Source organism: Sebastes fasciatus, chromosome 2 (assembly GCF_043250625.1).
Source record: "Sebastes fasciatus isolate fSebFas1 chromosome 2, fSebFas1.pri, whole genome shotgun sequence".
NCBI lineage: Eukaryota > Metazoa > Chordata > Actinopteri > Perciformes > Sebastidae > Sebastes > Sebastes fasciatus.
Window position 1 is genome coordinate 35,797,923 of NC_133796.1, and position 27,887 is coordinate 35,825,809.

General features: G+C 40.0%; 1 protein-coding gene across 1 annotated transcript in view; it reads right to left on the reverse strand.

Moving 5' to 3' along the window:
* Positions 1–2,034: 2,034 nt before the first annotated feature.
* Positions 2,035–27,887, reverse strand: part of ddb1 (damage-specific DNA binding protein 1) — a 61,456-nt gene continuing 35,603 nt past the window's right edge. Inside the window, exons 17-27 of the mRNA XM_074622211.1 lie at positions 26,722–26,817; positions 26,227–26,338; positions 24,545–24,668; positions 21,484–21,648; positions 20,880–20,974; positions 17,420–17,590; positions 14,088–14,197; positions 13,196–13,365; positions 6,746–6,848; positions 4,518–4,641; positions 2,035–2,712 (exon numbers count right to left, since the gene is read on the reverse strand). Coding sequence (XP_074478312.1) covers positions 2,629–2,712; positions 4,518–4,641; positions 6,746–6,848; positions 13,196–13,365; positions 14,088–14,197; positions 17,420–17,590; positions 20,880–20,974; positions 21,484–21,648; positions 24,545–24,668; positions 26,227–26,338; positions 26,722–26,817 — 1,354 coding nt within the window. The 3' untranslated portion in view covers positions 2,035–2,628. The remainder of the gene's footprint in view (positions 2,713–4,517; positions 4,642–6,745; positions 6,849–13,195; positions 13,366–14,087; positions 14,198–17,419; positions 17,591–20,879; positions 20,975–21,483; positions 21,649–24,544; positions 24,669–26,226; positions 26,339–26,721; positions 26,818–27,887) is intronic.

A 27,887-nucleotide genomic window follows, 5' to 3' on the forward strand; every position in this document is an offset into this window, starting at 1 on the left:
TCTGACCAGTTTTTTGCCTCATAAAGCTCAGTTAAAAAATGCAACGCTGTGGAGAATTTTGTATTGGAGCTGGTTTGCGCTGTCGCCCTGCCAGCATTTCAATCTGTAAGACCTTTTCAACTGAAAGAGCATCTTCCGTTTTGACACGGTTTACTGTAGATGAAAAGAAATATGCACACAACAGGAATTAATGAGGTGCTTAAGAAAACAATGCCACAGAAGAATTCAGCATTTTCAGCAGGTCTGACAAATATACAAGAAGGAAATCCCACGTGTTTAGTATGCACATGCAAATGGGTTTACTGATGTCTAAGATTCATTATGGCTGCGTGGGCTACAAGTAGCAAGGCTGCAGTGCTGTTTTAATTTGATAAACAAGGTCTGCATTGGCGATTGGAGGGCATCTTGGTCAAGTGTATTGAAATGTTTGTATATAAAAAGCAGAAAATGACTAAAATCTGCAGTCCAAATGCAAACAACCCTGAATAAAGAGTCTACATTCAGTTCTTAAGAGCTGCATCACCTTTCACAAATAATTTGCTTTGCCCAAAATACCCCAAATACCTGCAGGCGTTTAAATGAAACTAGGGACGCAAATAAAATTATTTTCAATATCAAGAAATGCCAATCTCAATTTCCCAAAGCCCAAGAAGAATTTTTGAAATGGCTATCTTTGAATACCCAAAGATATTTACTTGAATACCTTAGCAGATTAAGACAAACTAGTAAATATACACATTAATAGGTTGATGGGAATGTCATTTGTTTTGCAGGTATTTTATCGTGAATCAAAGTATAGTGACCAAAAAAACACCCGATGATGGCGCTTTAAGTGAAAGATCAGTTAATACAACTCATCCTCTGCAGATCATGCATGTCTGCACCAAATTCCACAGTAATAAATCCAATAAGTGACATTTCATTAAAAAACAAAAATGTCTTACTCACCGTGGTGCTAGAGGAAAAGTCAGGGGATCACCAGTCAGTGGGATGCGTCGTCTGGGAATCAGGACTGTTTCAATACAATATTGAGATTAGGACTGTCAGTCGATTAAAATATTTAATTGCGATTAATCGCATGATTGTCCAGTTAATCATGACTGATCGCATACTAATCGCACATTTTTGTATCTGTTCAAAATGTACCTTTAAAAGGAGCTTTGTCAAGTATTTAATACTCTTATCAACATAGTGGGCAAATATGCTGCTTTATGCAAATTAATGTTTATATTTATTATTGGAAATCAATTAACAACACAAAACAATGACAAATATTGTCCAGAAACCCTCACAGGTACTGCATTTAGCATAAAAAATATGCTCAAATCATAACATGGCAAACTGCAGCCCAACAGGCAACAACAGCTGTCAGTGTGTCAGTGTGCTGGCTTGAATATGACTTGCCCCAAACTGCATGTGATTATCATAAAGTGGGCATGTCTGTGAAGGGGAGACTTGTGGGTACCCATAGAACCCATTTTCATCCACATATCTTGAGGGAGCCCTTTGAAAATGGCCATGCCAGTTTTTCCTTGCCAAGATTTAGCGCAAGTTTGGAGTATGTCATGGTTGGTCAATGGATTCCTTAGGTTTTATAGTTTCATATGATACCAGTATCTTCACTCTGGCTTTAAAACTGAGCCCGCCACAACCTCCGACAGATTGATTGCGTTAATGCGTTAAAGAAATTAGTGGCGTTAAAACAATTTGCGTTAACTTGTTATCAAGTTAACTTTGACAGGCATAATTGAGATATTTCATAGGATCAGTGAAAACGTTCACCTGCTGGTGGCGCTAGAGGAAAAGTCAGAGGATCATCAGGTCATTAGAATTTATCCTCTAGGGACCCTGAATAACTGTAGCAACAAAAAAAAATAACTCATGGCAATCCATTAATAGTTTCATATATTTCAGTGTGTACTGAAGTGGTAAACCGACAAATGACAGATTAATTGAAAACAGTTGCCCCTTATTTGCAATAACAGCCTTTGAGGATAATAAAAGTGGGAATAGAGATAAAGTAAGACACAGGAGTTAACAGTACTAAAGCAAAGTTTATTAGAATAAACAAAGAAAACATCACAAAGACAAAATAGCTATAAATCTATCATTTTCCTCCTTTTGTTTTTCATACAGCGTTGTTACTCTGGACTTCAATAATAAACTTGAAAAGTGTGAGTCAGTCAGATTTGAACTGTGGGGAGAAGAGGATCTGCTAACTTCTTCAACCTGCCTGCAACGGTCACAAATATCCCAGAGAAGGTTTTTGGTGAGGAAAATCTCTGGTTTTTCCTATTTATAGTCACACATTATTCCACACAGACGCAATCACACATGTGCGCGCACACACACACACACTCAAACACACTCAGACCAATGTCCTTACTTTGGTCTTTTTGTTGTCCAAACAGGATGCTACGCACTTCGCCCAGAGACTCTAAATGAAGAGCGCTTTACTCATCGTAGTGTGGCACCTTCAGGGCCTCAACGGTTGACAAATCAAGTCTGAAGGACGAACATGCACACACTGTTTATTTATAATTATTTACAAATCTGCAAAGCCCAAACCGTTCCCTTCCTCCTCGGGACCCTCCTCTCAATCGGCGGGGGACCGGAAGGCGGTCGGGGTTAGTGGATCCTCGTCAGCTCCTCCACTATTTTAATGACCTCGTCAACTGTGGCTTCACGCTTCATGCCGCTGCCATCATCGATCTGGAATTGAACGACAACCAAACAGTGAGCCTCCACTGCCGAGACAAACCCCAGCAGTACGTCACTCATTAGATAGACAGATAAACAGGTGCAGAGAGGAAGGCGTGTGTTTCTAGCTTTTTTTGCTTCATTTCTTTCGAGGTAAGATGATTTTAGATCTTGCCTGTACCGATTATGGACAACATAATTCCTCCATGGTCTTTTTACAAATCAATTTTTTAAATAATTTTTCTTCCTTATCTCAACGTGATGTTACTGAACTCAGCTAAACTAACCATCATCTAGTTGTTTTTTGGCTTTTCCTGCTGTGCACCGTGTCTTTTTCCAGTCGGGTTTAAAGGTTTAAATGAAGGCTTTTCGGTAAAGCTGCAAAAAGATTAGTCAATCAGTCGATCAGTTGATCAACAGATTGAATTAATAAGCTACTATTTTGCTAATTAATTCATAGTTTAAGTCATTTTTATGCAGAAATTGTCATGTTCTTAAATGTTGTTTTTTTTATACTTTATTGCAGGAGTAAAAATGTATTACCATTTGCTTATATATGATGTTGTTCATACTAATAGCATTCCTACAATGTTTATATATTTTATAGTTAGGAAATAATAATGAAAGTAAAGTTAAAACAATAAGAAAGAAAGAAAAAAAGAAAGTAATGACAACTAGAATAAAAAGAAGGAAAAGACTAAGGATAAAACAAGAAAAGAAAAAAGAAAAGAAAGTAAGCTAGTATGATGGTGTGTATACAGATACACACACATACACATCTTTACATACCTACACAGGAAAACTAAATATAGCTCTTCAAACTTTTAAGTTCCTCAAATGTGGGATTCTGCTGCTTTTCTTTGTCTTAAATTATAGTAAATTGAATATCTTTGGATTTTGGACAAAACAATACATTTGATGGCATCACCTTGGGCTCTAGGGAAATTGTGATGAGCATTTCGTCGATGTTTTATAGACCAAACATTTATTCAAGCTAAGTCACATTACTTGACTTTTAAAAGAATCGTAAGTTGCAGCCCTACTTTCCAGACCATAAGATTACAAATCTACGATGAGTTATTTTACAGGTGCATATTTTCAGTTGTGGATATTTGGATGTAAAGTGAGCAACTGATGCTGCAACATATTTTATTTTTAAAGCAAATGTTCTATTTGACTAGAATCTTGGCTTTCAGCAGAAGTTTCCTGGCAAATGAACGTCTTTATCAGCTGCTCTTGAGAGGGAAACGGGGAATAGTCATTGTTTATGAACTAAAAGTGTGATTTTTTTTAAATACCATGAGAGTAAAGAGAGACACAAAGCAGAGTATGTTTATCTGTTTATCTGCCAAAAGCGATTTTGCCACCTGTTCCTGCCATAAAAAAATATTCCCAGTTCCCACTCACACAGCGCAGGAGCAGCTAAAAAAACTGTGTAGAGGGTCTTTGAAAGTTCAACGCTGCTACCAGCCAAATACACAAATGACAACACAGTTTTGGTTTGCCTCTTCACCATATAAGTCTGATATTAGTGCAGAGGTCCAGGCTCTGATAACAAGCTTATGTCTCTGTGTTTCTGGGTCTATTACAGGTCACCACAAGCTGTGCTCACAACATGGCAATGATCGAGCTGCTGAGTAAGTTTAATACCTTAGTGCTTAATGCCCTTTTAGATTAGGAAGCAATCCAGTTTGTTTTTCTTTTAGATATAGGATATATATATCCTACAGGGTAAAAAAAGATGCACAGAAAAAAGGAAGGATCACAGTACATCTGGTACAACAAAAGAGAGGATGTGGATGAACACGAGCTCCTACCTGTAGAGTACTGACGACCTCCTGCATCTTGGCTCGACCGAGATCCAGGAAACTCTCAATCAGATCCCCGTCGATGAATCCCGTGGCCTGCTCTGTCTTGCGCTCTGTGTGGAAGGACCTCCAGGTGCCGCGGAGTCAAGGAAAATCAATACAAGGCTGCTGCTTCGCCCGAGGATGGCTTTTTAAGTACAATATCACATATTTTACCTCAGGCACAGTCAACAGAACAAATGCAGTATGATGTGTAGGAAGTCTAATAAAAAAAAATAGCACTGTTCATAACAGCAGACAGCTGGTGCCGTCAGTCAAGCAGAATCAAGTATTGGTATCATTGAACCTGTAGAGAGTTTTATGTATAATACAAAACACCTCCAGTTTATCTGGGTTGTATGTCGGGGGATCTATTAGCAGAAATGGAATAAAATATGAATAACTATGTTTTCATTAATGTATAATCACCTGAAACTAAGAATCGTTGTGTTTTCATTAGCTTACAATGAGCCCTTCATATCTACATAGGGAGCGGGTCCTATTCACGGAGTACACCATATTTTCACAGAACGGACAAACTAAACACTGGCTCTAGAGAGAGCCTTTCACGTTTTTATGTTACCCGAAGGCCACCGTAGTTCTCAGACACGCTTTTGTGGTAACGTGAGCCGCAGAGTGTAAAACCGTGGTACCGCCAGCCGCCGTCTGACTTCCGTTGCTCCTAAAGTAGTGTTATTATGGTAAGGATGGCCTCTGAGCGAGGCGAACGACGTTGCGCTCACGTTACCTCAGTCTTGGAAAGGGAGGAGTGAGCGGAGTGGTACTCAGTTGGTTGCAATCTGCAACCACACCACTAGATGCCGCCAAATCCTACACACTGTACCATTTAAAGCCTTTTCACACCGGCTACGTGACGAATAAGCAACACGAAAATGAGAAATACTCGCCTGCGAATATTATATATCTACGGCTTTTATTGTGAAAGGTAAGAACGGAAGGCGTGGATCTGGTCTGCTCTGCCTTTGTCAATCTTGAAAAGAGTAATACAATTTGCCGTCTTGGTTTGGTCTACGGATCGTCCGTGTGCAACTCAACCGGTTTTGCACAACGTGATTGGTTGATGCTTTTATTCGTGATGCGAAAGCTCAGAAAATCGTTATGTTGCTTTTTTACTGCATAATATTCGCGTTCTGTGTATTCATGGCAAAAACAACAGTTACATATTTTGACGTGCAAATGAATTGCACGAAAAAAACACCCCTGGTGTGTAACGGTATTAATACTCAATCTCTATTATCATATAAAATATTGAAATAATTCTGATTATCTGCAACAAATGTTTTGGAAAATATTTTTCACAAATAACTAGTTTCAGAGTTTCTTACTGGTCTGTACAAATAGAGCTGCGACTAACAATTTTCATTACCGATCATTCTGACGATTATTTTCTTGATAAATCGATTAACCGTTTAGCCTAAAAAATGTCAGAAAATAGAGAAAAATGCTTCTCACTTTTTGCTAAAGCCCAAGTTGATGTCTTCAAATGTCTTGTTTTGTCAGACCAAAGTCTAAAACCCAAATATGTTTAGTTTACTATTGTAAAAGACTAGAGCTGCAACAATTAATCACTTAATCGAATAGCTGTCAACTATTAAATTAATAGCCAATTTGAGTCATTTTTTAAGAAAAAAAGAAGTCTAAATTCTCTGATTGCAGCTTCTTAAATGTGAATATTTTCTGGTTTCTTTCCTCCTCTATGACAGTAAACTGAATCTCTGAGTTGTGGAAAAAACAAGACATTTGAAGACGTCATCTTGGGCTTTGGGAGACAACATTTTTCACCATTTTCTGACATTTTATAGACCAAACAACTAATCGATTAATCAAGAAAAATAATCAACAGATTAATCAACAATGAAAATAATTGTTAGTTCCAGCACAATTAAAGACAAATTAAAAAGAAGCAAACTTCACATTGGAGAAGCTGCAACTACTAGTGACATTTTTGCTTAAAATACATCTTAAACGATGTACGAATCGTTTCACCAGATCATCTTCTGGCAGAGTGGCCACACGCAAACCATTTCATGCATTTGAAGCCAATTAGAGCAGCAACTATCATCACTTTGTCACTTTACTCTCTGGGTTTACAGCCTACAGCCACACCTGTCAGCAGAGGTCACCTGCGTCCCTGTGACAGATGGCGAGCGTACGTATGAAACATATAAGAAGGATATAAGCTGTGCTCGATCTTGCCCACGCTCTTGATGACCTTGTTGAGGCGGTTCTGCAGGTCCAGGAGGAGGCTGTACCAGCCCTCCGACAGGGATGTCACCAGACCTAACACACAAAAACACACACACGTCAATCAGCAAGAACACGGAGGTGTTATATTCAAAACAGATTTGCACCTCACTGCAGTAGATATTAAATACTTTAGATTTCTCTTCAGCGAGAGGGAAGCTTTAGGACTGGATTCATAACAGAGCTCATAAAAGCTTTATAATAAATAAATTAGAAGATCATTAGTGTGACTGCAATCCTCCTAATGCAAGTTTCATGCTTGTATGCAGGGACTATGTTGGGACTATGTTTTTAATACTTCAATAATTCATGACCATTCCAAAATGTTTTATTTGGAGAGTGTAAATCTTCCTCGCAGCATGCTTTCCTTCCTCTAAATATTCAAGTTCCGTGATGGTGAGTGTAGCATTGTGAGGCTCTGGGGAAATAATCTGTACTGAAATTGACAGCATCCAAAAACAAAGTGAACGAAAGGTGATTTGTAACCGAGCTTGTTTCTCTGCATACGAACCAATGAAAGTGTCAGGAGCAGTTCGGATCACAGGTAGGGCTGCAACTGACGGGTTATTTTCTCGGTTCATGGAGTTAATTGTTTTGTCTATAAAATGTCAGGAAATAGTGAAAAATACTGCTCACAAATGTTGGATCTTTTCTATTACACCTACATGTCTACCGTTGGTTTAATGTGAATCTCCTTGTTTTTGGTTTGTTAGTATTTAAGTGGACTGAGTGTCATCAAGGTTCACCCCAGCGTCTCGGTTTTGCTTTTTCATTACGCAACAACATTTCAACATTTTTTATGTTATTCTTTATAATCATTTGCTTTTACATTATTTATTATTACTTAATTTATTATCATCCTTTCTTGCAACAGTCAAGGCTACTAAGTCTTACCACAATGAGTGTGTTTCCATCCACCTGTTTTTATGTGCATTTTCCATTTGTGAATAATAAAAAAAAACAGACTGGAATCTCTGAAAATTTAAAAAATAAATAAATCTTGAAATATCTAAAAAACTATAATCACCACCTTGTGAATGTATTCCTCAACCAACCAGTCAAGTTGCAGTTTACATCCATGTCTGTCCAAAATGTCATCACTTCATCATTTTGTCCTATTAGACATTTGAAATTGTCATAATTAGCAAATTAAAATGTGTCCAATTTAGTCCAATTGGGCGGTTGTCCCATATTTGAAGAAATTCCCTCATGGTGTTTCTAAGATATCACGTTCATGAGTATGGACCGTACGGACAACCTGAAAACATAATGCCTCCAGCCACGGCTGTCACCGAAGCTGAGGCAAGAAAATATCTAAGCTTGGCAGAGGTGGAATAGTTGGTGGATCGATTAAATAAAAATTCTAGTGAAAATTTTACACTTTCCTGCAATTTGCTTTAGTCATAATTTACATGACGTACATGAAGCGTGCGACTTAAACGTCCACTGAAGCCTACGCTCCACTTCAGACACTAAAAATAGTGGCAGACACAAACATCAGATGTGTGTGGAGAGATGAGGACACTGTAACCTTCCTCTAATTAACACATGAAACGAACAGAAATAACATATTTCCATCACATTTTCCACATCTTTTTTGTTTGTTTGAGGTTTGAATGTGTCATCTTGCTGCGCCCTCTGCCTCTGTAATGGATTAAAGGCACTCGACTGGAAACGGTTTATCTCAATGGACCAACTTCAAATATTCACACATCAGTAGTGGATGGAAACATGCATTCATTTGCATTTTTTTTTTTTGCAGTTAAAATTTGCACAAAATTTGGATGGAAACTTGACTAATGGCTCAATTGTTCGTATATTGCCTTAGTGCATCTAAATGAAGACATCTTCATCTTCAACTGCTTATCCGGGGTCGGGTTGCCGGGGGCAACAGCTCCAGCAGGGGACCCTAAACTTCCCTTTCCCGGGCCACATTAACCAGCTCTGACTGGGGGATCCCGAGGCGTTCCCAGGCCAGTGTGGAGATATAATCTCTCCACCTAGTCCTGGGTCTTCCCCGTTGTCTCCTCCCAGCTGGTCGTGCCTGGAACACCTCCCTAGGGAGGCGCCCAGGGGGCATCCTTACAAGATGCCCGAACCACCTCAGCTGACTCCTTTCAATGCAAAGGAGTAGCGGCTCTACTCCCGAGTCCCTCACGGATGACTGAGCTTCTCACCCTATCTCGAAGGGAGACGCCAGCCTCCCTCCTGAGAAAACCCATTTCAGCCGCTTGTACCCGCTGTCTAAATGAAGACAGAATTTCAAAATAGGAAAAAGGCCTGGTGCTGTTAGATTGCTGCTAGACATCCCCGGTAATACATGTGCGTGCCTCCCTTTTCAGTGCGGCAAGCAGGGGAGCAGTTTTCTGACTGCAGTGAAAATTATATTTTTGAGAGGCTACAAAAGGCTTAAAGCCAACATATGTGGATTTGAGGCAGAAAATGTCATCAGATAAAGAACATGTTGTGAATTTTGGAAATTATTACATCTATATGGGGCGCAGAGGTAGAGCAGGTCGTCCACCAATCGGAAGGTCGGTGGTTCGATCCTCAGCTGCTCCGGTCACATGTCGAAGTGTCCTTGAGCAAGACACCGAAGGCTGTGCCATGGGTGTGTGAATGAGTATTTAGATTAGATCCTGATGGGCAGATTGGCACCTTGCATGGCAGCCTCTGCCATCAGTGTTTGAATGTGTGTGTGTGTGTGTGTGTGTGTGAATGCTGACATGTAGTGTAAAGAGCTTTGAGTGGTCGGAAGACTAGAAAAGCGCTATATACTGTAAATGCAAGCCCATTTACCATCTATCTTATTTCAATAAATGTTGACTTTTGGACTTTACAACGCTCTGGAGTTATTGGAAATGTTTGGATCACACGAGTCGGAAACAATCCTACGCAGCCACCACTGGAATCTAATCCTACTAATAGAGTAAAACTAATAATATTTGTGTAGCCTAAATTTCATGCCGATTTAGAATTTGAATGTCAACGTTATGAATGAAGCTTCGAACTACTCGGTGCAGACCTACAAAAAATATTTCAAATATTCACACCGAATATTTGGGCATTTCACAGTGAAATATGAAACCAACTGGACACCTATAAAGTTTTGAGAACAACCAGCAGCGAGACTTTTCATAAAGCTTTGAGTTTGGATAAAATAATTTGACATTAGATGACATGTACTGAGACACTCATCTCCTCCACCTCTAATATCCATCACACAATGTCCAGGTGTTCCATGACAGACCAAAACAAGTTTATTAGAAGTTTGTCCTCTTGTTGGGTGGCAGATTAACCGTGTGACCTGCAGCTTCTTCCCAAAAACATCTAATATATCACAGGTACCATCTCGAGGAGCGATAAGACGAGCAGGGGTATTTTTCTTCATTACACACTGAAGCCCAGTTCAGTTTACTACAGCAGAAAGTTTTTACTGGACTGTACAACTGTGGTTCTCATTTCCTGTTAAACTTTCCTCTGAGGCTTTTTAAAGAATCGCAGGAGGTGTTGAGGTGAAATAATGTGCTGTGTTGTTAGTGGTGCTATGAGAGCGCACGGTGTAAATTACTGTGTCCAAATGATGTGCACTCCCTATTTCTCATCTCTACCGTCATTACAGCCAGCCTGAAAGTTACTAGTTTAAATCTGAGTAATGGGGTGTAAAACTATGATTTCTTCTCCCCTTACTTCTCTCTTTCTGAAATGGAGACGTTAGCTGTGAATAAATGGTTTGACAAAACTTTGTGTACTCACTAATTGGTCTGAAGTCTCTTTACTGCAGTCAGCTGATTATTGGAAAAACTGGAAATGAGAAGCGCCTCTGTGCTGCAGCCTCAAACTGACAACTGGTGGTGAACTATTAAACTAATAAAACCTAATGCTCATATTGACTTTCCTACATCTGCTGATTAAAAGGCAACTTTTTCTAGAGTTTTTACAACCATCCATCCATCTTCAACCAAATATTAAAAACAAATTGTTCCCTGTGAACTGTTCAGTGGGTTTACTGTTGTCACTAGCCGCGTTTCCATTAAAGCTGCAGTAGGTGTGAGATTGGAGCAAATATGATTAAATATTTTTTATAAAACGGTCGCTATATCCTGACAGTAGTGCATGAGGCAGTTAATCTGAAAAAATCATGTGCCTCTGTGTCCTCCGGTGTTCCTAATGGCATCTGCAAGATTTCACAGACCGGAGGAAAACAACCAATCAGAGCCGAGCTGGAGCCTGCCGTCTCTGAGCAGCTGTCAATCACTCGTGAACTCCGATCAAACTAGGCAGCGCTGATCAAATATGAATCAATATTCTGTTACTGTAATGCCTATTTCTCGCCTCAAATGTTTTCAGAAACATCTTGCAGTGTATTGTTTAGCTGTAAAATTAGAAAGTTTGTGTTGAGGAAATACCAAGCACCGCCCACCAGCCAGAGCACAGCCAATAGGAATGCTCTCTCTCTCTGAAATGACCTGTGATTGGCCAAAGTCTTCCGTCATAGGTTAGATTTTCTAAAGCCTGAAAACAGAGCCATGAGGAGGTGCAGAAGTTTAGTTTTCTCTCAGAACACTTGAATTACAATATGCTGAAAGGTTATTATGGAATTTTTGCCCAATGATGCCAAAAATATACTGCCTACTGCTGCTTTAACTGGTTTTGGAGTGCATGAACTCGGCAAATGCGTAGTTTGGTCACAAGTTGGCGCTATAGGCTACGCATGGCTGTAATCCACCAGTAAACAGAGTAGAAGAAGAAGTAGAGGTTGCGAACCGGAAACAAATCAAGTCGGCTTGGTCATTCTAATCATCTGAGGTCTTCAGGAATTTGTTTCAGTTGGGCAAGATGTAATTGTTCTTTTATGTCAGCTGGTATTGGCCATGTTTCATGATGTCCGGAGACAAAGACGAGTGTTTGCACGATATAGCAAACAGCTGATCAGTCATGTGAGATAAATGTTCACTACATCAGAATTTAATCGGCAAAGGCGTTCGCATATGACATTTAGCGCAAAAAAAACAACTTAAGTGTAAAAACTTTTTTTCGCAATTGAGGAAGTTTTATAGAATTTTGCCGCTTCCATACAGCTTCAACTTCAAAATGTGCACAAAAATAAGTGAATGGAAACACGGCTACTTTGTCACTGTGAACTATTTTCTACCAAAAGTAAAACAAACTGTTCACAGAGATGTCTGTGGATTATCCTGAGCAACAGGGACAGCGTCTCTGAAGACGCTGTGAGCTCCACAAAAAACATTCTGCTCATCTCCACTGACTCAAATTGGAGGCAGAAGTCTCAGCAGCATTGCAAAACCTCCGAAAATAAATCCTCAACTTTTTGTATGGCTCGATACTATTAGAGTGAACTAACCCTTTAAGAGAACATTCAAGGCTAAAATTCTCTCATTTTTCTCCTGTCAACAGTTAGATGAGCAGATTGAACCACTGTCACTGTCAGTTAGTTTAGCTGAGCATAAAGAATGAAAACAGGGGGAGACAGCTAGCCTGGCTCTGTCTAAATCTGCCCAGCAGCACCTCTAAAGCTCACTAATTAACACGTTACATCTTGTGTTGTTTAATCTGCACAAAACAGAAAATAAAGAAAATGACAATTTGAGGATTTATGGAGGGTTACGTGCCGGACTAGAGAGTGCTCCAGGAATGAGTCCTCAAACACGGAAAAGAGTTAGCATTTTAGCACTTCTAGTTACCTCATCTGGAAGTCAATGGGTTTTTGAATGGGTTTCTGGTTAGATGCCTGAAATAAGGTCTGTGATTAACACAAGCTTAAGAGATTTGAACGCTTTGTTCTACGACATAAAATATGTCAGTAAATATCCCACTAGTTAATTATGAAGCTTTTTTATGTTTTAAAAAATGTGGTTGCTAACAAGTAGCTAAAGGAGATTACTAATCACACCGACTCGTCCACCTTTAGCTCAGTGGTTGTGACGTGAAGTCATGCGACCGTGGTGTAGTTTGTTTATAGCCTAACATTAGGTGCGAGCAGGTAGATGTTGTCACCATTGGACAGAGCCAGGTTAGCCGTTTCTTCCCGTTCCCACTCTTTGTGCTAAACTAAACTAACCGGCTGCTGGCTTTAGCCTTATAGAATATTTAACTATCTTTAACTGATCGAGTTTCTCCTCTAACTCTTGACAACAAAGCGAAAAAAGAGTATTCTCAAGATGTTGAAATATTCCTTTAAGAGGTTAATTTATACAAAGGTCAAATTAAACTCTTTAAAAACTTAAAAAACACACTGCAAATATGTTTTTGTGGTTGGTGAAAAGTTGATATTCAGCAGAGCAGGGGTTTTACCTGCAGCAGTATTTGTGTGTGTTTGTGAGTGAATGCTTCTGTGAGTGTGAAATTGTCCGTGCGCCTACCAATCATGCCGTTAACAGTGCCGAAGAGCACGGAGCCCTGGGTGGGCGTGGAGCTCTCGCCAAGGTTCTGCAGCACCAGCGAGCCGTGGCAGAAGACATTTACAAACTCCCCGAGGTGGAAGACCCCCACCTCCTGCAGGTGCTGCCGCTCCTCATCTGTGGTGGCCGCACTAAGCATCCCGAGGACGGCGGGAGAGGAATACAAACAGGGGAGAGGGAAGGATTAGGAAGGTAGACAGCGTAAAAAGAAAGAGAAAAAGATGTCAAAGGCAAAGTGAGAAATTTTGGGGGGCAAGAGTGATCGATTAAGCGAAAGGAAAAACAAGAGGGGCAGAGATATCAAAAGGTCAGAGAATGATGGAGCAGTCATGGGTAAACAGGTGAGGAGAGCAACAGGAAGAGAGATGTGATACAAAAATAAAGGTCAAAGGCATTGAATGGTCCGACCTGATGTATTAGGTGGATAATAAGCGGTGGCATAAATATAACACACGCACTTTCAGACCACATCTTTCTTCCTTTTCCATGAAATCAACACTGGTCTAATAGAAAATGACTAAAGTGGGAAATGAAGCCGGGCGGCTAAAAGCTCTGTGGCGATATGACTCATAATAATTTCCAAAACAAATGCAACGACAATGCTGTTAAACCACATTTGCATCAACGACGCTGCTCTAAAAAGCATCACGGGACTCTGTGCAGAAAGAGCAGCCTCCTAATTACATAACGTTGATTTCAGCGGATGAAATATTGGAGGTGATTTAGGGAACTTTCTGTCAGTTTGGCTACAGAGGAGCAGCTCAGGGGGACGATAACGATTACTGGAAAGGTTGAAATTCATGTGCGGAAAATCTTCATTTATATACACAATAAGACGTGTTGTTTCCCTCACCTGTCCTTCTGGCAGACAAACAGATTGAATGCGTTCTCCGCCCCCAGGAAGTTGTCGTCGTCCAGGATTTCCACGGCACTCATCCAGTTAGGATTGAAGTCACGCGCAATCTAACACACACACAAAAAACAACAATGCAAGATTATTCATTACCACCCGGAGACCAGTGAGGTGACTGGACAGCTTCCAGGTGTGAATGTGATCAGGGCGTTCCTGAAAGAGAGCATTGCTCTCAGTGAAACTCCCCTCTGAATAAATGAAGGTGAAAAACAACAACAACAAAGAGGTGTTGGGCCAAATCCAGTGCGGTTCTTGCCTCCAAGTAAATGCATTATCTATGAGCAAGGAAGCGCTGACTGCACACAAGTGCTGCGATCCAAACACAGTCAGTATGTTTCAGTACGAGGGCAATAGACTTTTTTAAATACCCTTGAAGACACTCGTATAAATAAAAAAAGGAAGAACATCCCAAAACGCCTGGAACATCTGTTCTAACTCTGCGGGCCTGCATCGTGATCAGAGCCTGTGACGGATGACGGCCAAAGAAAGTTTAGTGAAGAAAAAGAACCATCGATCTGTATTGTTATAATACAGAGAGCTTATAATGATCACAGTTACAGTGATCAACGCTTATATAGATCAAAAGGTTCAGGACAGAATCATTCCTATACAAATGCTGTTTAAATAGTTCACTTACATCAATCAAGTCCACTTACAGTGTTCATTTTCAGCCTTTTCATACATGAGAATATATGGAAAAACATTTCAAAACTAGGTTAGACTAACGTTAATTGAATTTTTGTTTAGTTTTTTACCCTCTTAATACTTTGCCTCGCGGACCGTCTGCTTTCCGGCTGGATACCTGTGGCTGGTTCTGCTTGCACACTGATATCATGACGGAAAAAGGAAAGTAATTTTCTCTGAATGAAAAACGAATGCGCACAGGGAAAGCACCTGTGAAGCCGCCCCCGTCAACTGGATTGATAAAGCCTGGTCACGTAATGTCCCCGTTAGAGTAAAACTCTGCCAATCCTAAACCAACGCTGCAGTGGTACCATTCGTCTGCATGCAATGCCCGCACTGCAGTAACACGGAGTTGGCCGAAAACCGGCAAAGCCTCACCCCGAGCGGGTTCTTGGTGAGGGAAAAGGCAGACAAATAGACAGCGAGCCAGTAAATAATGAAGAGGTCCGTTTCATGACTTTATATTCATGTAATAAATATGCAGATGTCAATTAGACGGTAATCTGCATGAGAAATAAAGAACAAAACTAATTTTGTTATAATAATCACCTGCTTATAGTGATCAATTTGACACTGACAGACGTGATCACTATAAGATATAAGATCATTCCAATACACGGATATTTTCACAACAAAGTGACCATCTGGAATGAAGCTAAGTGGTGAGTGAGAATGGTGTGAAAATGGTCGGCAGATGCCGCTTTGTTTCATGTACGTATCATAACAACGGCTTGTATATCCGCAGTACTCGGTCTTCTGGTTTCCCTTTTTAAATGAAGAATACGGACTACCGCGACCTGCTGGTGTGGCGCAAAGCGTGCGTGCTTGTTGGCCGTCGGCTGTAGTCTTTGCGGTGTGTTTCAGTGCAACTTTTTGGCCATGAGAAAGGTGACGTGAGGCGACTCAAGAGTCGGCCTTTGTCGCCTTTAGTTCTTTGATGTCGGGTTTGGTGTGTCTGGGCCTTTAAAGGAATCGTTCTACATATTGAGGGATACACTTATTTGCTTTATTACTGAGAGTTACGTGAGAAGATTGATACCGCTCAAAGGAAAAGGAGAGGCTAGAGAGGGGAGATTAAAGTTATTATGGCGTACTTGTTAACAAACAGTTGTCCAGCATTTTGGGAATTTAGGTTCTTGGCAACCTGATGAATATATGTCCAATATTCACTCTCTTTTAGCTCGCTTTTGGTCTCTACTAGGGATGTCCATAATTAACCGTTTAACCGTTAACCGACATTAAGCATTTTAACCGATTAACGCTATCGGTTAAAAGAAATGTTAATAATTTACTCAAAAGCCGAGCGGCTCAGAGGAGCGGCTCGTCACTTTAAGAAGAATAGCTGGTCCACCTTAACAGACCACCTTAAGAGGCGGAGCCGGAGTTGCAGAATACAGGAAGTCGGCTCCGGTCTCTGGCTCGCTTGAGCGGAGGAGTTGTAGTTTCGTAGCATCACCGACAAATAAAGTGTACACACACTGCTACACCTACGTTCACAGCTAGAACGCCACCAACACACACACACGGTCTGTTGGAAACTCGCTAAAGTTACGCAGACTACGTGTGCGGTGGCGAGCACGAAGCCTGCTAAAGCCTGGTCACGTAATGCAGCAATGCTAGAGCTGCTAACGTAGCACAAACACACACACTGTCGGACACTCGCTAAAGTTATGCCGGGCAGACACACAGCTGACAACCTGCTAAACTAAACTAAATGTGTGGTGGAGACTTTAACTGGGAAAGTGGCTGCATGTCCGTGACTCTACACGCAGCATTGTGGCTGCTGAGTTAACGCTCCCGGTCGGGTGAACTGGGGACTCCCGTCAACGAATATCTGTTGTGCTCCTACAGCTGGCGCACCGCTGCATGCGAGGCACAAATCGGTTAACAAATCGGTTAGTCGGTTAACGGTTAAGAATCGGTTAACGAGGGTCGGTTATCGGTTAAGATTTTTTTTCAAAATGAGCATCCCTAGTCTCTACCAACTCCTGATGATCCATTATTAATACAAACACATTGATTAAAGCTGCTTCAAGGAAAGAATGATTTGAAATGTAAGTTGAATACTGTATTTTCAATAGTTACAAATTCCTACTTTGACGCTAACATTTTGAGGCATTCTGAGGAGTGTTCTGTTTGTGACTAAATTCAAATCCTTTTCCAAGTGTCTCTCCCTTATTATACTGAGCACTGCATCACAGCATGCCTTCACAACAGCGTGCGTGACTCGTCCTCAGATCTCTTCATCTCTCTACCACAAATCAATTTGAACACTCCGCTCATCAAAAGGCTGGGGGGTATACGTCAGCTACAATGCTTGGTGTAGAGAGAGAAAAAACATTCAGACACCAAAGAGAAGTTAAAACATGCAAGTGTGGATAAACAGACACCGAACAAATATGTGTTTGATGTGTGATGGTATCAGAGTATGCACAAAAAAATAAAAAGCTACCACCTATTTTCAAAACCAGCCGCCTTGGCTAACAGAGATCTGTGTTTTTACAGACTCTGTTGGTGTAGAGCAATGACATACAATCCACAACTTGTTTGCCCTTTAGAGAGTTCTGGTGTTGTTTTCTCTTCCTCACCTCTTCAAAGTTGCCCTCCATGGGTTTGTACGCCAGCAGCAGGACGGACCTCATCAGGTCTCCAACCAGGATGAAATCTCCTTTGGTCTTCAGGTACAGAGCCATGATGTTGTTGTAGTGGTTACACTCGGTCCTCAGCTCCTTCTCAGCCGTCCACTCGTACAGACGGACCTGAAACAAACAGACAAGGTGAGTAATTAGTTGTTGTCACACGAGCTGCCACAAGGTAGAGGATCAGCAATTAGCTGCAGCAGTCTTTGATGAACTGGCTGACATTTTAGTCCCACGCTGCCATCGCTCTGAATACGACGTGCCTCAGTGAGTGTTGATTAACACTCTGAGTTATCAGCTGCCACATTACATGATTAGTTAACGGCTAATTACACTCACCGTTTCTCCCGATCTGCAGAGCAATTTTTTAAAATGGGTTTTGAGGTAAGTGATGGAGGGGTTGCTCTGGATCTAATTGGTGTTCGCTTGATGCCAGAATGATGTTGAGAACACCTCAGAGAAGGTACCGTGACATCAAAGATTTGGATGATGCCAGATGTTCAGAGCGCAGCAAATTAATGGCATGGACATTAAGAGTAAAAGCATAACTTCTACTTGATCTCAGGAGGAAAAGCTCAGATGGTATTTTTTAGTAATATGGCTTCCTATTTAAAGTAATGTAGCTGTCATATGTTATATTTTCTTCACATGGTCTACATTGTTTCCTTTGGCAGTTTTTGACATTTATAACGGATTATTTAATTTTACCTTAATGTATATATACATATTTTTTTTCTTTATGATTTCTACATTACATCTGTTTTTATTCTTATTTTATTTTAAAATGGGGGGGGAGGGTCGTGCCTATGTGCCATCTGGGGTGGGGGATGGGAGGAGGGGAGATACACTGATCAGCCATAACATTAGGTCAGCATGGGCACCCTGACCGGCCCCATACGCACGTAAAATTGCGATGCACTGTGTGTTCTGACACCTTTCTATCGGAACCAACATTAACCTTTTCAGCAATTTGAGCTCCAGTAGCTCTTCTATTGGATCGGACAACAAGGGCCAGCCTTCGCTCCCCACATGCATCAATGAGCCTCGGGTATGACCCTGTCGCTGGTTCACCGGTTTTCCTTCCTTGGACCACTGCAGACCGGGAACATCCCACAAGAGCTGCAGTTTTGTTGATGCTCTGACCCAGTCGTCTAGCCATCACAATTTGGCCCTCGTCAAAGTCGCTCACATCCTTACGCTTGCCCATTTTTTCTGCTTCATATTTACCGTACAGACATGAGGGTGGCGCCGATCTTCACATCAAATTATTGGTAAGAGAGCAAATAATTTTATTTCCCAAAAAGGTCTAACTATTCCTTTAATATAGGCATGTACATCTACATTTAGTTTGTACACCAAATATATTTAATAATGTGACCTTGATGCATTATTATCACTCTCAAACTGAAATGAATGCAGTGTATTCATAAGCCAATTTTAGCAAACAGTCGAACAGACTTGTGATGACTAATGCAGCAACTTCTGCTGGAAATTACACTTATTAGGTAAAAGTTCTTTGTCTTTGTCTACCACAGCTAGGGAATTTAAAAAAAGAAAATAAACATTTCACAACCGTCATACTGACGTAAATATGAAGTTTTTGCAAGTGACAGTGATGAAGAGTTAACTATTTTCAGCCAAGGAAATGTCAGAAGAAAGAGACCAATGCACCACTGTGCTGTGTCCAGTTGATGAAATCATTAAATAAGTAATTTAAGAAGGCATTTCAAAGGCAACTAACGTCACATCTTATCACTGTGTTGTATTGTGTTCTACTCAGGCTGCTGTCAAAGGGGAAAATTATGGATTAGTTCTTAATGATTAGATTCAATTTGGTGTGTAATACAGTGAGCTCAGAGGCAAACATTTGCTCTCTGATTCAGAGAACACTAAATAAAACACACCGAAGTTTGTGACTGAAAATTTAAATATTTTCTGTGATTAAACTCTGATGTAGCTGCACCCAGAAATGCAAGGTTAAGTCACTAATAATAACCATTTTGAAATATTACTCAAGTCATTTATAGTGAAACGATTTCTTTAAAGTCCATTTCAATGAAGGAAATGTTAAAGAAAGGAAGTGGTAGTAGTAGGAAGAAAGAAATCTGCAACCCATCACTATTTGATTCTCGATATCTCAAGACAAAGCTTCCTTTTCAAGCGTTTAATCCTTTTAATCTATCTATAGCTCTGTGAGGATGAGCGTGGTATTACAGGACAGTAGGGGGGAAGTGGTTTCTTTCACACTGTATGTCAAGTGATTTCACAGAGCAATCCATATGGGATAAATCTATATAGATATTGCACTTTAAAATGACTGAGGAGGCAGTTTTCTTCCTGAACAGATCTCATGCTTCTTAAACAAATCAAAGAAAGGAGAGTCAAAACACACAAGTCATCCAGAGGTTGACTCGCTGCAGAGGAAAAACAACCGAGTCTCACAAATAGTGTAAGTACTCAACTGAACACAGTGAAGGAATGTGACTGTTTTGTGATCTAGAAAATAAAAGAATAAACCATCTGGTTGAAATGAACCTCATCCAGACTGTCCAACTGTGACTGCTATGGCTAGGTGTCGAACCACAATACTTCGATCTAAAGCTTTAGATTCTGTCTTTTTTAGTTATTTTTTGATGAGATTATTTCATCATAACTTAAATAAACTTTTATTTTATTTATCGTTGATTGTGTCAATACCAAATTAAACAGTTTGGCGTATTTTGTTAAATGGAAAAAAAAGGAAGTTTGTAGAAAGAATCTAGAATCTAGAATTATCGCCTCGCGGTTGTACGCCTCCGCCAACCAGTTTACATCAATGTCTGTCCAAAATAACATCACTTCATTATTTTTCCTATTAGGCAATTCTGTGAAATGTTGTGAGGTAACAGTGACCTTTGACCACCAAAATCTAAGCAGTTCATCCTTGAGTCCAAGTGGACGTTTGCCAAATTTGAAGAAATTCCCCCCAGGCGTTTGAGATCGCGTTCACGAAAATGGTATGGAGAGACGGACAACCCAAAAATATGCCTCCGGCGCAGAGGCATAAAAATGCTCATATATTATTAGTTTCGACTCGATTATAGTCTTAATCCCTGGACCAGATGATAAATTATTATTATGATATGGGAAGTGAATAGGCAACTACTATAGAGGTGTACTTGAAAGAGACACTTGGTCAGCACCGGCTGATTCTTTTTGACAGCGAGTCTGAGTTAAAAAAAAATAAATATATATATATATGATCTGACAAATTAACTTATTTTAAAGTGTACCTTCAATGCTCAAGATACATTTTTCTTCAAGTTTTCACATAATGTACATGATTGAACAGAAGTGCAGTTCAGCAAGAAAAAGTTGAAGTGCTTTGTATGTCTTGCTGAAATGTCCAACACAATCAGACACCACTTACTGTGCTATTGATGCTGGCCAGCAGTTTGCCATTGAACTCCACCATAGAATAGACAGCTCCCTTCACCTCCTTCTCAGCCACGGTTTGCAGCTTACCTGCAGGAAGGAGCACAATGTCCATCAGTCAGAGTGAAGTTAGCATTAAATGTGTTACACGCTCAATGTCGACCTAAAGTAACAGCTACAAGATCTTAGTGAAGCGGAGGATACAAACGCCTCGACAACTGTGAGAGAGATGTGTGAAAAAGAGCGGGGTTGAGGCGTTCAGTGTGAGGACGAATGAAAGGCTAAAAGGAGGATAAATGAAAGGCAAGCAAAGCACCTTGAGAGGGACGGAGTGTGAAAGAAAATGAGGGGGAATCAGTAGTGGGGAGAGGAGAGAAGTCTGATAAGAACTGATAAGAAAATGATTAAGTGAGGAGGGAAACAAGAGCATGGTAGGACAAAGTGTCCGTGAGTGGAAAACAGGACAGAGGGCGGGGAGGAGAAAATTAAACTAGGTGAAGGAGAAAATGAGCTGGATGAGAAGACAAACAGGATAAGGTTGACGAACCAGACAAGAGAGAGTGTGTTTGTGTTTGTTTTGTGGAAGCAGAGCTACTGACCGTCAGTGTAGTGGAAGACGATGATGCGCCCCTGCTTGGGCTCAGCCTCCTCTGGGTACACCATGGCGGTGCCGACGATAAAATACACTGACGGGTCCTTTCCCAGACGACATGACACCATGCTGAGGGCGTACTCACTGGGGAGGAACTGATGGGCATGGAGGACTGATGGAGATACAAAACACAGATACTTCAGGAAACAGGAGTGTGAGAGCAGCACAATACGTCTCTCTGTTAATAGGATTTTACGTTCATCTGTTCTGCTTTCATGACTGTCCTTCGGTATTCAGTTTGAAAGGACGATTCTGGTTTATTACAACTTATTTTCTGAGAACATGCTAAAGCGAAACACGGGGAAAAATGACTGGTCAGATACACAGATGGGTTTTACAGAAGTTGAGCGGTGTACAGCTACAAGAGGGATTCAACTCAAATCCTTCGCATTTGATTGGGCCGCTAAAAAAGTGGGCGGGCTTCGAATGTAGCACGATATGGTGCTACAGCTCCACACACACACCGTCCCTCTCGTTAAAAGTTGCAGATTGATGGATGAATATGGATATTCTTGGTTTAAATTGGTTGCTACTAGCTTACATAAGCAAATGTCATATTTTTTTTACAGAAAGAAAAGATTGGATGTTGATATAAAAATATTTTTTTTTTTTTTTTTGCATATATTGTTAAATAGATGACCAATATGACCAGGGATGTGATTAAAAAGGCATTTTTCATTTCATCTCGACATTTTTTTTTTTAACAGTCATACATACTTAATAAGCTTCTTTTTTGACAAATTGAGTGTTTTCTTCTCCCTGACACTTATTGTCAGGTTATTGTTCTATTAGCTCTTAACTGTGTACTTTTCTAAAGCAGGACGAGGCAGTTTAGCAGAGATGGAAGGCTCTGTGAAGATAACTTGTCTTCAGGTCTTCACCGTGCCTTTATCCTGTTTATAACTTAAATAATAATCCAAACTTTAAAAATAACAATTTCATTTAGTTTTCTTCACAGAATTGGATGAAATGCTGAGATACAGGCCAACTGTATATTTAAAACAAAGTTGTCTTACATCCCTAAAAATCAAGAAGGCCTTGTGACCCCCCCCGTGAAGCTTTAGTGACCCCTAGAGGGGGTCAGGACTCCCAGGTTGGGAACCAGTGATCCACTTTATTTGAAGGGAAAAAACAAAATGAGCGCACCTGAAATGTCCGTTAACCAGGAGCTTGTTTTCTCTTCCAAATAAATTACAGCTCACATGGAGGTTTGTTTACAACTTACAAGTACGAATAACTGCTTTTCTTGCCCAATTAGACGTCTTTTTAACGATATTTGCCACATTCACAGTCAACTTAGCGAGTTAAATGCCAGCCAAGAATATGAAGATGACGTCATAAACCGGAATTATCCACGTACCACATCCATGGTGCATAAAGTCCAGTATTTTCCATTACTGTATTTTGCTTAAACAGATCTGCAGAGTCATTATTTATTAATCTCCCTCACTCTCCTGTTAGTTTTATTGCACCTGTCGGGGAAGGACACCTTTCATTTGTATCACTGGTTTTGCTCTTTTTTCTTGTCCCAAGCGCTTGAGGCTTAACCTTGGCAGTGAAGGCAGAGTTAACTGATAAAATGAATAAAATGAAGTGGTACCCGGTGAAAGGTATGGCAATAGATCACATGTTCTATAACATCAAGGCATGCAGATAACTATCCATCCATTAAGACATATTTGACACAGCTTATGTTGATTATACAGCAGCTAAAAATGCTAGGCATGTAGGCTGTGTGACTAAAAGTATTAATGAATTGTTAAATGAATATATTATTATTAATGTATTAACCGTGTTAGAAATAACTGCAGATTTCAGTGGTGTAGCTGAATAACCAATTACACTGTGTACTGTATATGAACCCGGCATTTCTACTGAAATAACAGAGTACCAGTGCAGTTGTACACATCAATGAACTCCACGTGCATCCATAGTGCACGTACCAGACTCTAAACTACTGCAGAAGAACATTGCCACGTGTGATTGATGAAAATCTCAGAACATCTGAATAAGCGGTTCTCCGATCGCGCGCTGATAAATTGAAGTCAGCTATGGACACAATGTGCTGAACCAGTCCCTTATTTACATATCATTTACATATAACGTACCATAATGTATGCGGGTGTGGTAACTCCGGGATGTTTAAAGGGAAGGCTTGGTGCAGCAGCAAAATTTGCATTGCAAAACACAATGGAGCAGAAATACATTCAGTGGGCTTCAACATGGAAATAGTCTGCATGACGCACAGCATGTTCAATCATTAAGTTATACCATAAGGAGCCTGTGTGTGTGTGTGTGTGTGTGTGTGTGTGTGTGTGTGTTTGATATTGAGTAATAATAACAAAAACATATTTCATGGAGTACCTTTCTATACAGTAAGTATAAAAGAATAACTAATAGTCAAATAGGACGTAGGATGACGACGTTGAAACAGATAATTTATTTTTATTTCCTTCCTTATTGTTATCACCTAGTTATTCTATTATTTTTTTATATTTATCTTATTTAAATATTTGTAATAAGGAAATATAAAACATTTAATATAATATTTTGTTATCTTTTTTTATTTATTTTTTATTTAAGATGCCATTTCTAGAATTATTATGACAATTTTTTTTTTTTTTTTTTGGTTTTGTTGTGTTTGTTTAGTTTGTTATGCGTCATGTCAAGCTGTGTACGTCACCTTGTTTTCTTCGTTTTTTTCTTGGGTATTTCTGCACTGTTCTCATCATTGTTGTACTATCTGTAAAGTAACTGCGGTTTCGCATTGCACCAGTAAAATAAACAAAGCTTGATTGGTAAAATGAGCGTGCACCCATTTTAAGATCAGATATGAGCATATAAAAGCTCGATGAATGAGTGCTGGATTGGGACCAGGCTGTAGAAAAGAGCTTTCTGCACTGACCTGATTATCCTCCCAGTTGAGCACAATGTTTTACCATCAGAAGCTCCATATGAAAGCCTCAGCTTTGAGAGATCAAATGGAAATGTACATTCGGCCATCTCACCTTCAAAGGTGTGCTGGTCCACGACGAGCAGACTGTGAACCTCCACCTCTTCGCCAAAGGAGGTCTCATGGGGAGAAGTGCTGCTGGGGAAGAGCTTGCTGGAGCTCACGCTGCTGGAGAGAGCCTGGAAAGATGTACAGGTATGAGATCGGGCAGGGAGAGAGGTAGCTAATAAAAAGGGAATAAAGCAATTTAAATCTCTATTTCTGTGCGAGAAATTCTCAACAGCACAGACGGCACCATATGGAGCACCAGATGTGCACCATTTAAAATGGGGTAAACATCTTTCTGGTCATCACGTGTGAGAGGCTCTGCTTTGTTCCCACCGACACAAATAAAGTACACACCTGTCCCCTTGGGGAAGCTATAGAGCCAAGCTCAGTGGACACGCCGCACATTCTGTCGCTATAAATCTGGCTGAAAAGACTTTATGATTAGCTCTCCAACTGCAAATCTCTTTTAAATGCCGGTCCTATTATTCTTTCTTGGCAGCCGAGACATCATTGTCAGTATTCCTATTATGTTTAATGCAATTTGAACTTGTTTTGAACTCTTGTAACAGCTAAATTTAGAGTACAATTGTGTGTCACTGCAGTAGCACTGATTAAAAAAACAAACATGAGAAAACATATTGTAGAATCATATTATTTATAACAAATAATATTTGTAGGGGTCAATTATTAAGTAAAAATAGGGGGGGTTATTCCTCTGAAGGATTACAGAGAAGAGATGATAATGGCATCATCAATTTGTGCAAAAACATAAAATGTCACAGTATGATGCATGTTTTTGGGATACAGTGTAAATATAGTACACACAGCATTTTTAGCTTTATAAAATGTTTAACTATGTTGTATGTATGGAGTTGTAATGTAATGAACCTTTTTTCCTCTGTCTATCTACAGTACCCATTTATCATATATTAGACTATATTGTGCTATCTAATGATAATATATGTTACATTTAACAGATTAGACACTTCTGAAGACTTAAATGTATATTTATTGATTATCATTCTTTCTTTGACTCTGAAGTGACCATGCTCCTATTATTTGGTTTTTCGCATTTTTCTCAGGTTAAGAGAGGGAAAAAAACATGTCTGTGATCTTCTGACATCTGATCTAATGTTTTAATATTTAGCACCTATTTGGCAGCTATTTTGAAAAATGGCTGCCATGGCCCTCAGGGGCCAAATTTTCAGTGCCCCGATATCTTTATCTTTTCATAACATATAAACCTATGTCTGTGCCAAATGTGTTGCTTTTATCGCAAAATGCACAATTGTTATGAATATTTCAGCTTAGCTGCCAGACTATAACAGTAAAATACCTATAACTAAGTTAATGAACTATCATATTACCATTTATACATGATGGTTATTATAAAAGTGTTACTAAAAAAAAGTGCTGCGTCAAGTTATGCTAAAATGAACAATTCTTAGACTTAAAAAGTAAATGATCGACCAGAACACAACAGCATTAAGGTTTAAATCCTGGTTTAGAAAATCCAGCTCCAGCAGACCTGCTAAGTGACTAACAGGACAAGACATTTGTTGTCCTGACAAGCTCCCAGTCTCACACTATAAATAATGTTCTTAGTCAGCGCGTCTGGTTAGATAAAGAGTGCAGAACAAACAAGCCCTTGGGCGTTTATTATCCGAACATAACATGGAGCTACAGTACCTGAGTGCTCGCGCTGGGGCGCACTGCAGATGTGGTGCCGCTCACATCCTGAATCTCCACCCTGCTGGATAAAACCCCGAAACACTGGGAAACTTCCTGGTAGCAGATCCGCCTGGTGGGGTGTTAACAGGGGTGGGGGAGTGGGGAGAGAGACGGGGCAAAGGGAAGACGCTGGTAAACATGAAAAGAGCAAACAAGGTTAAGCTGAACAAAAGAAGGTGGCCTGGGGGATTGCTTTCTGTTTTCTGACTGGATAACAGTCGATCTTTTAATAACTTATTAAACAACCGTGAGTCATGGTTGTCACTTCAACGTTTGAGCACAAAAAGAGGGAGTAAAAACGTATTCCTCAGATGAACAACAAAACCAACAGGAGCACGTAGCTTGAATCAGAGCAAACACACACAAGAACACACAGCGTGTTTGTCGAGCTGACGGGTCTGAAATGTTCATTTCAAGTTCAATTCTAACTCAATATTTGACGATGGGACCGACCTGGGTGACTCGTAGAGGGGAACGGTGCGGATGTGGAGTTTCTGGATCTCGTCGATGGTACCGATCGTCAGCGTGCTGTTGTTGGCCAGAGCCAGACTGAAATAAAAAACAAGATGCAGCATTAGTAAAGAAGAAAATTCACCCACTTCCTACAATAAAGTTTGAATGTATGCACTTCTGTAGTCAATCTGGTGCGACTGATCTTTTTTGGCTATAAACTAGGGCTGTCAATCGATTAAAAGATTTATTTGCTATTAATCGCAAATTAATCACAGATTTTTTTTATCTGTTCAAAATGTACCTTAAGGGAGATTTGTCAAGTATTTCATACTCTTATTAACATGGAAGTGGGCAAATATGCTTGCTTTATGCAAACATATGTATATATTTATTACTGGAAATCAATTAACACAAAACAATGACAAATATAGGTACTGCATTTAACATAAAAAATATACTCAAATCATAACATGGCAAACTGCAGCCCAACAGACAACAACAGCTGTCAGTGTGTCAGTGTGCTGACTTGACTATGACTTGCCCCAAACTGCATTTGATTATCATAAAGTGGGCATGTCTGTAAAGGGGAGACTCGTGGGTACCCATAGAACCCATTTTCATTCACATATCTTGAGGTCAGAGGTCAAGGGACCCCTTTGAAAAACAGTTTTTCCTCACCAAAATTTAGCGTAAGTTTGGAGCGTTATTTAGCCTCCTAGCTAGTATGACATGGTTGGTACCATTAGATTTAGGTTTTCTAGTTTCATGTGATACCAGTATCTTTACTCTAGCTTAAAACTGAGCCCGCCCGCAACCTAAAAACCGAAAGTTGCGTTAATGCGTTAAAGAAATTTGTAGCGTTAAAACAAATTTGCGTTAATGCGTTATCACATGAACTTTAACAGCCCTAGTATAGACTGATAAATGCACTTGCACTTTTTTCCTTTTACACTTTAACTTGTGTCTGATATTGCTGCTATTAATCCTGTCTATGTCCTCTAACACATTTGTCATACTTGTATTAGATTTAGATATTTTTTTTAATGTGTATAGATGAATTGTCTGTGTATTTTGTGTTTGCAGGCTCATTTGAATTGAATTGCCTCTTGAGGGACAAACAAAGTATTTTGAATTGAACTGAATAGAGAACACACTTCTCAGCCAAA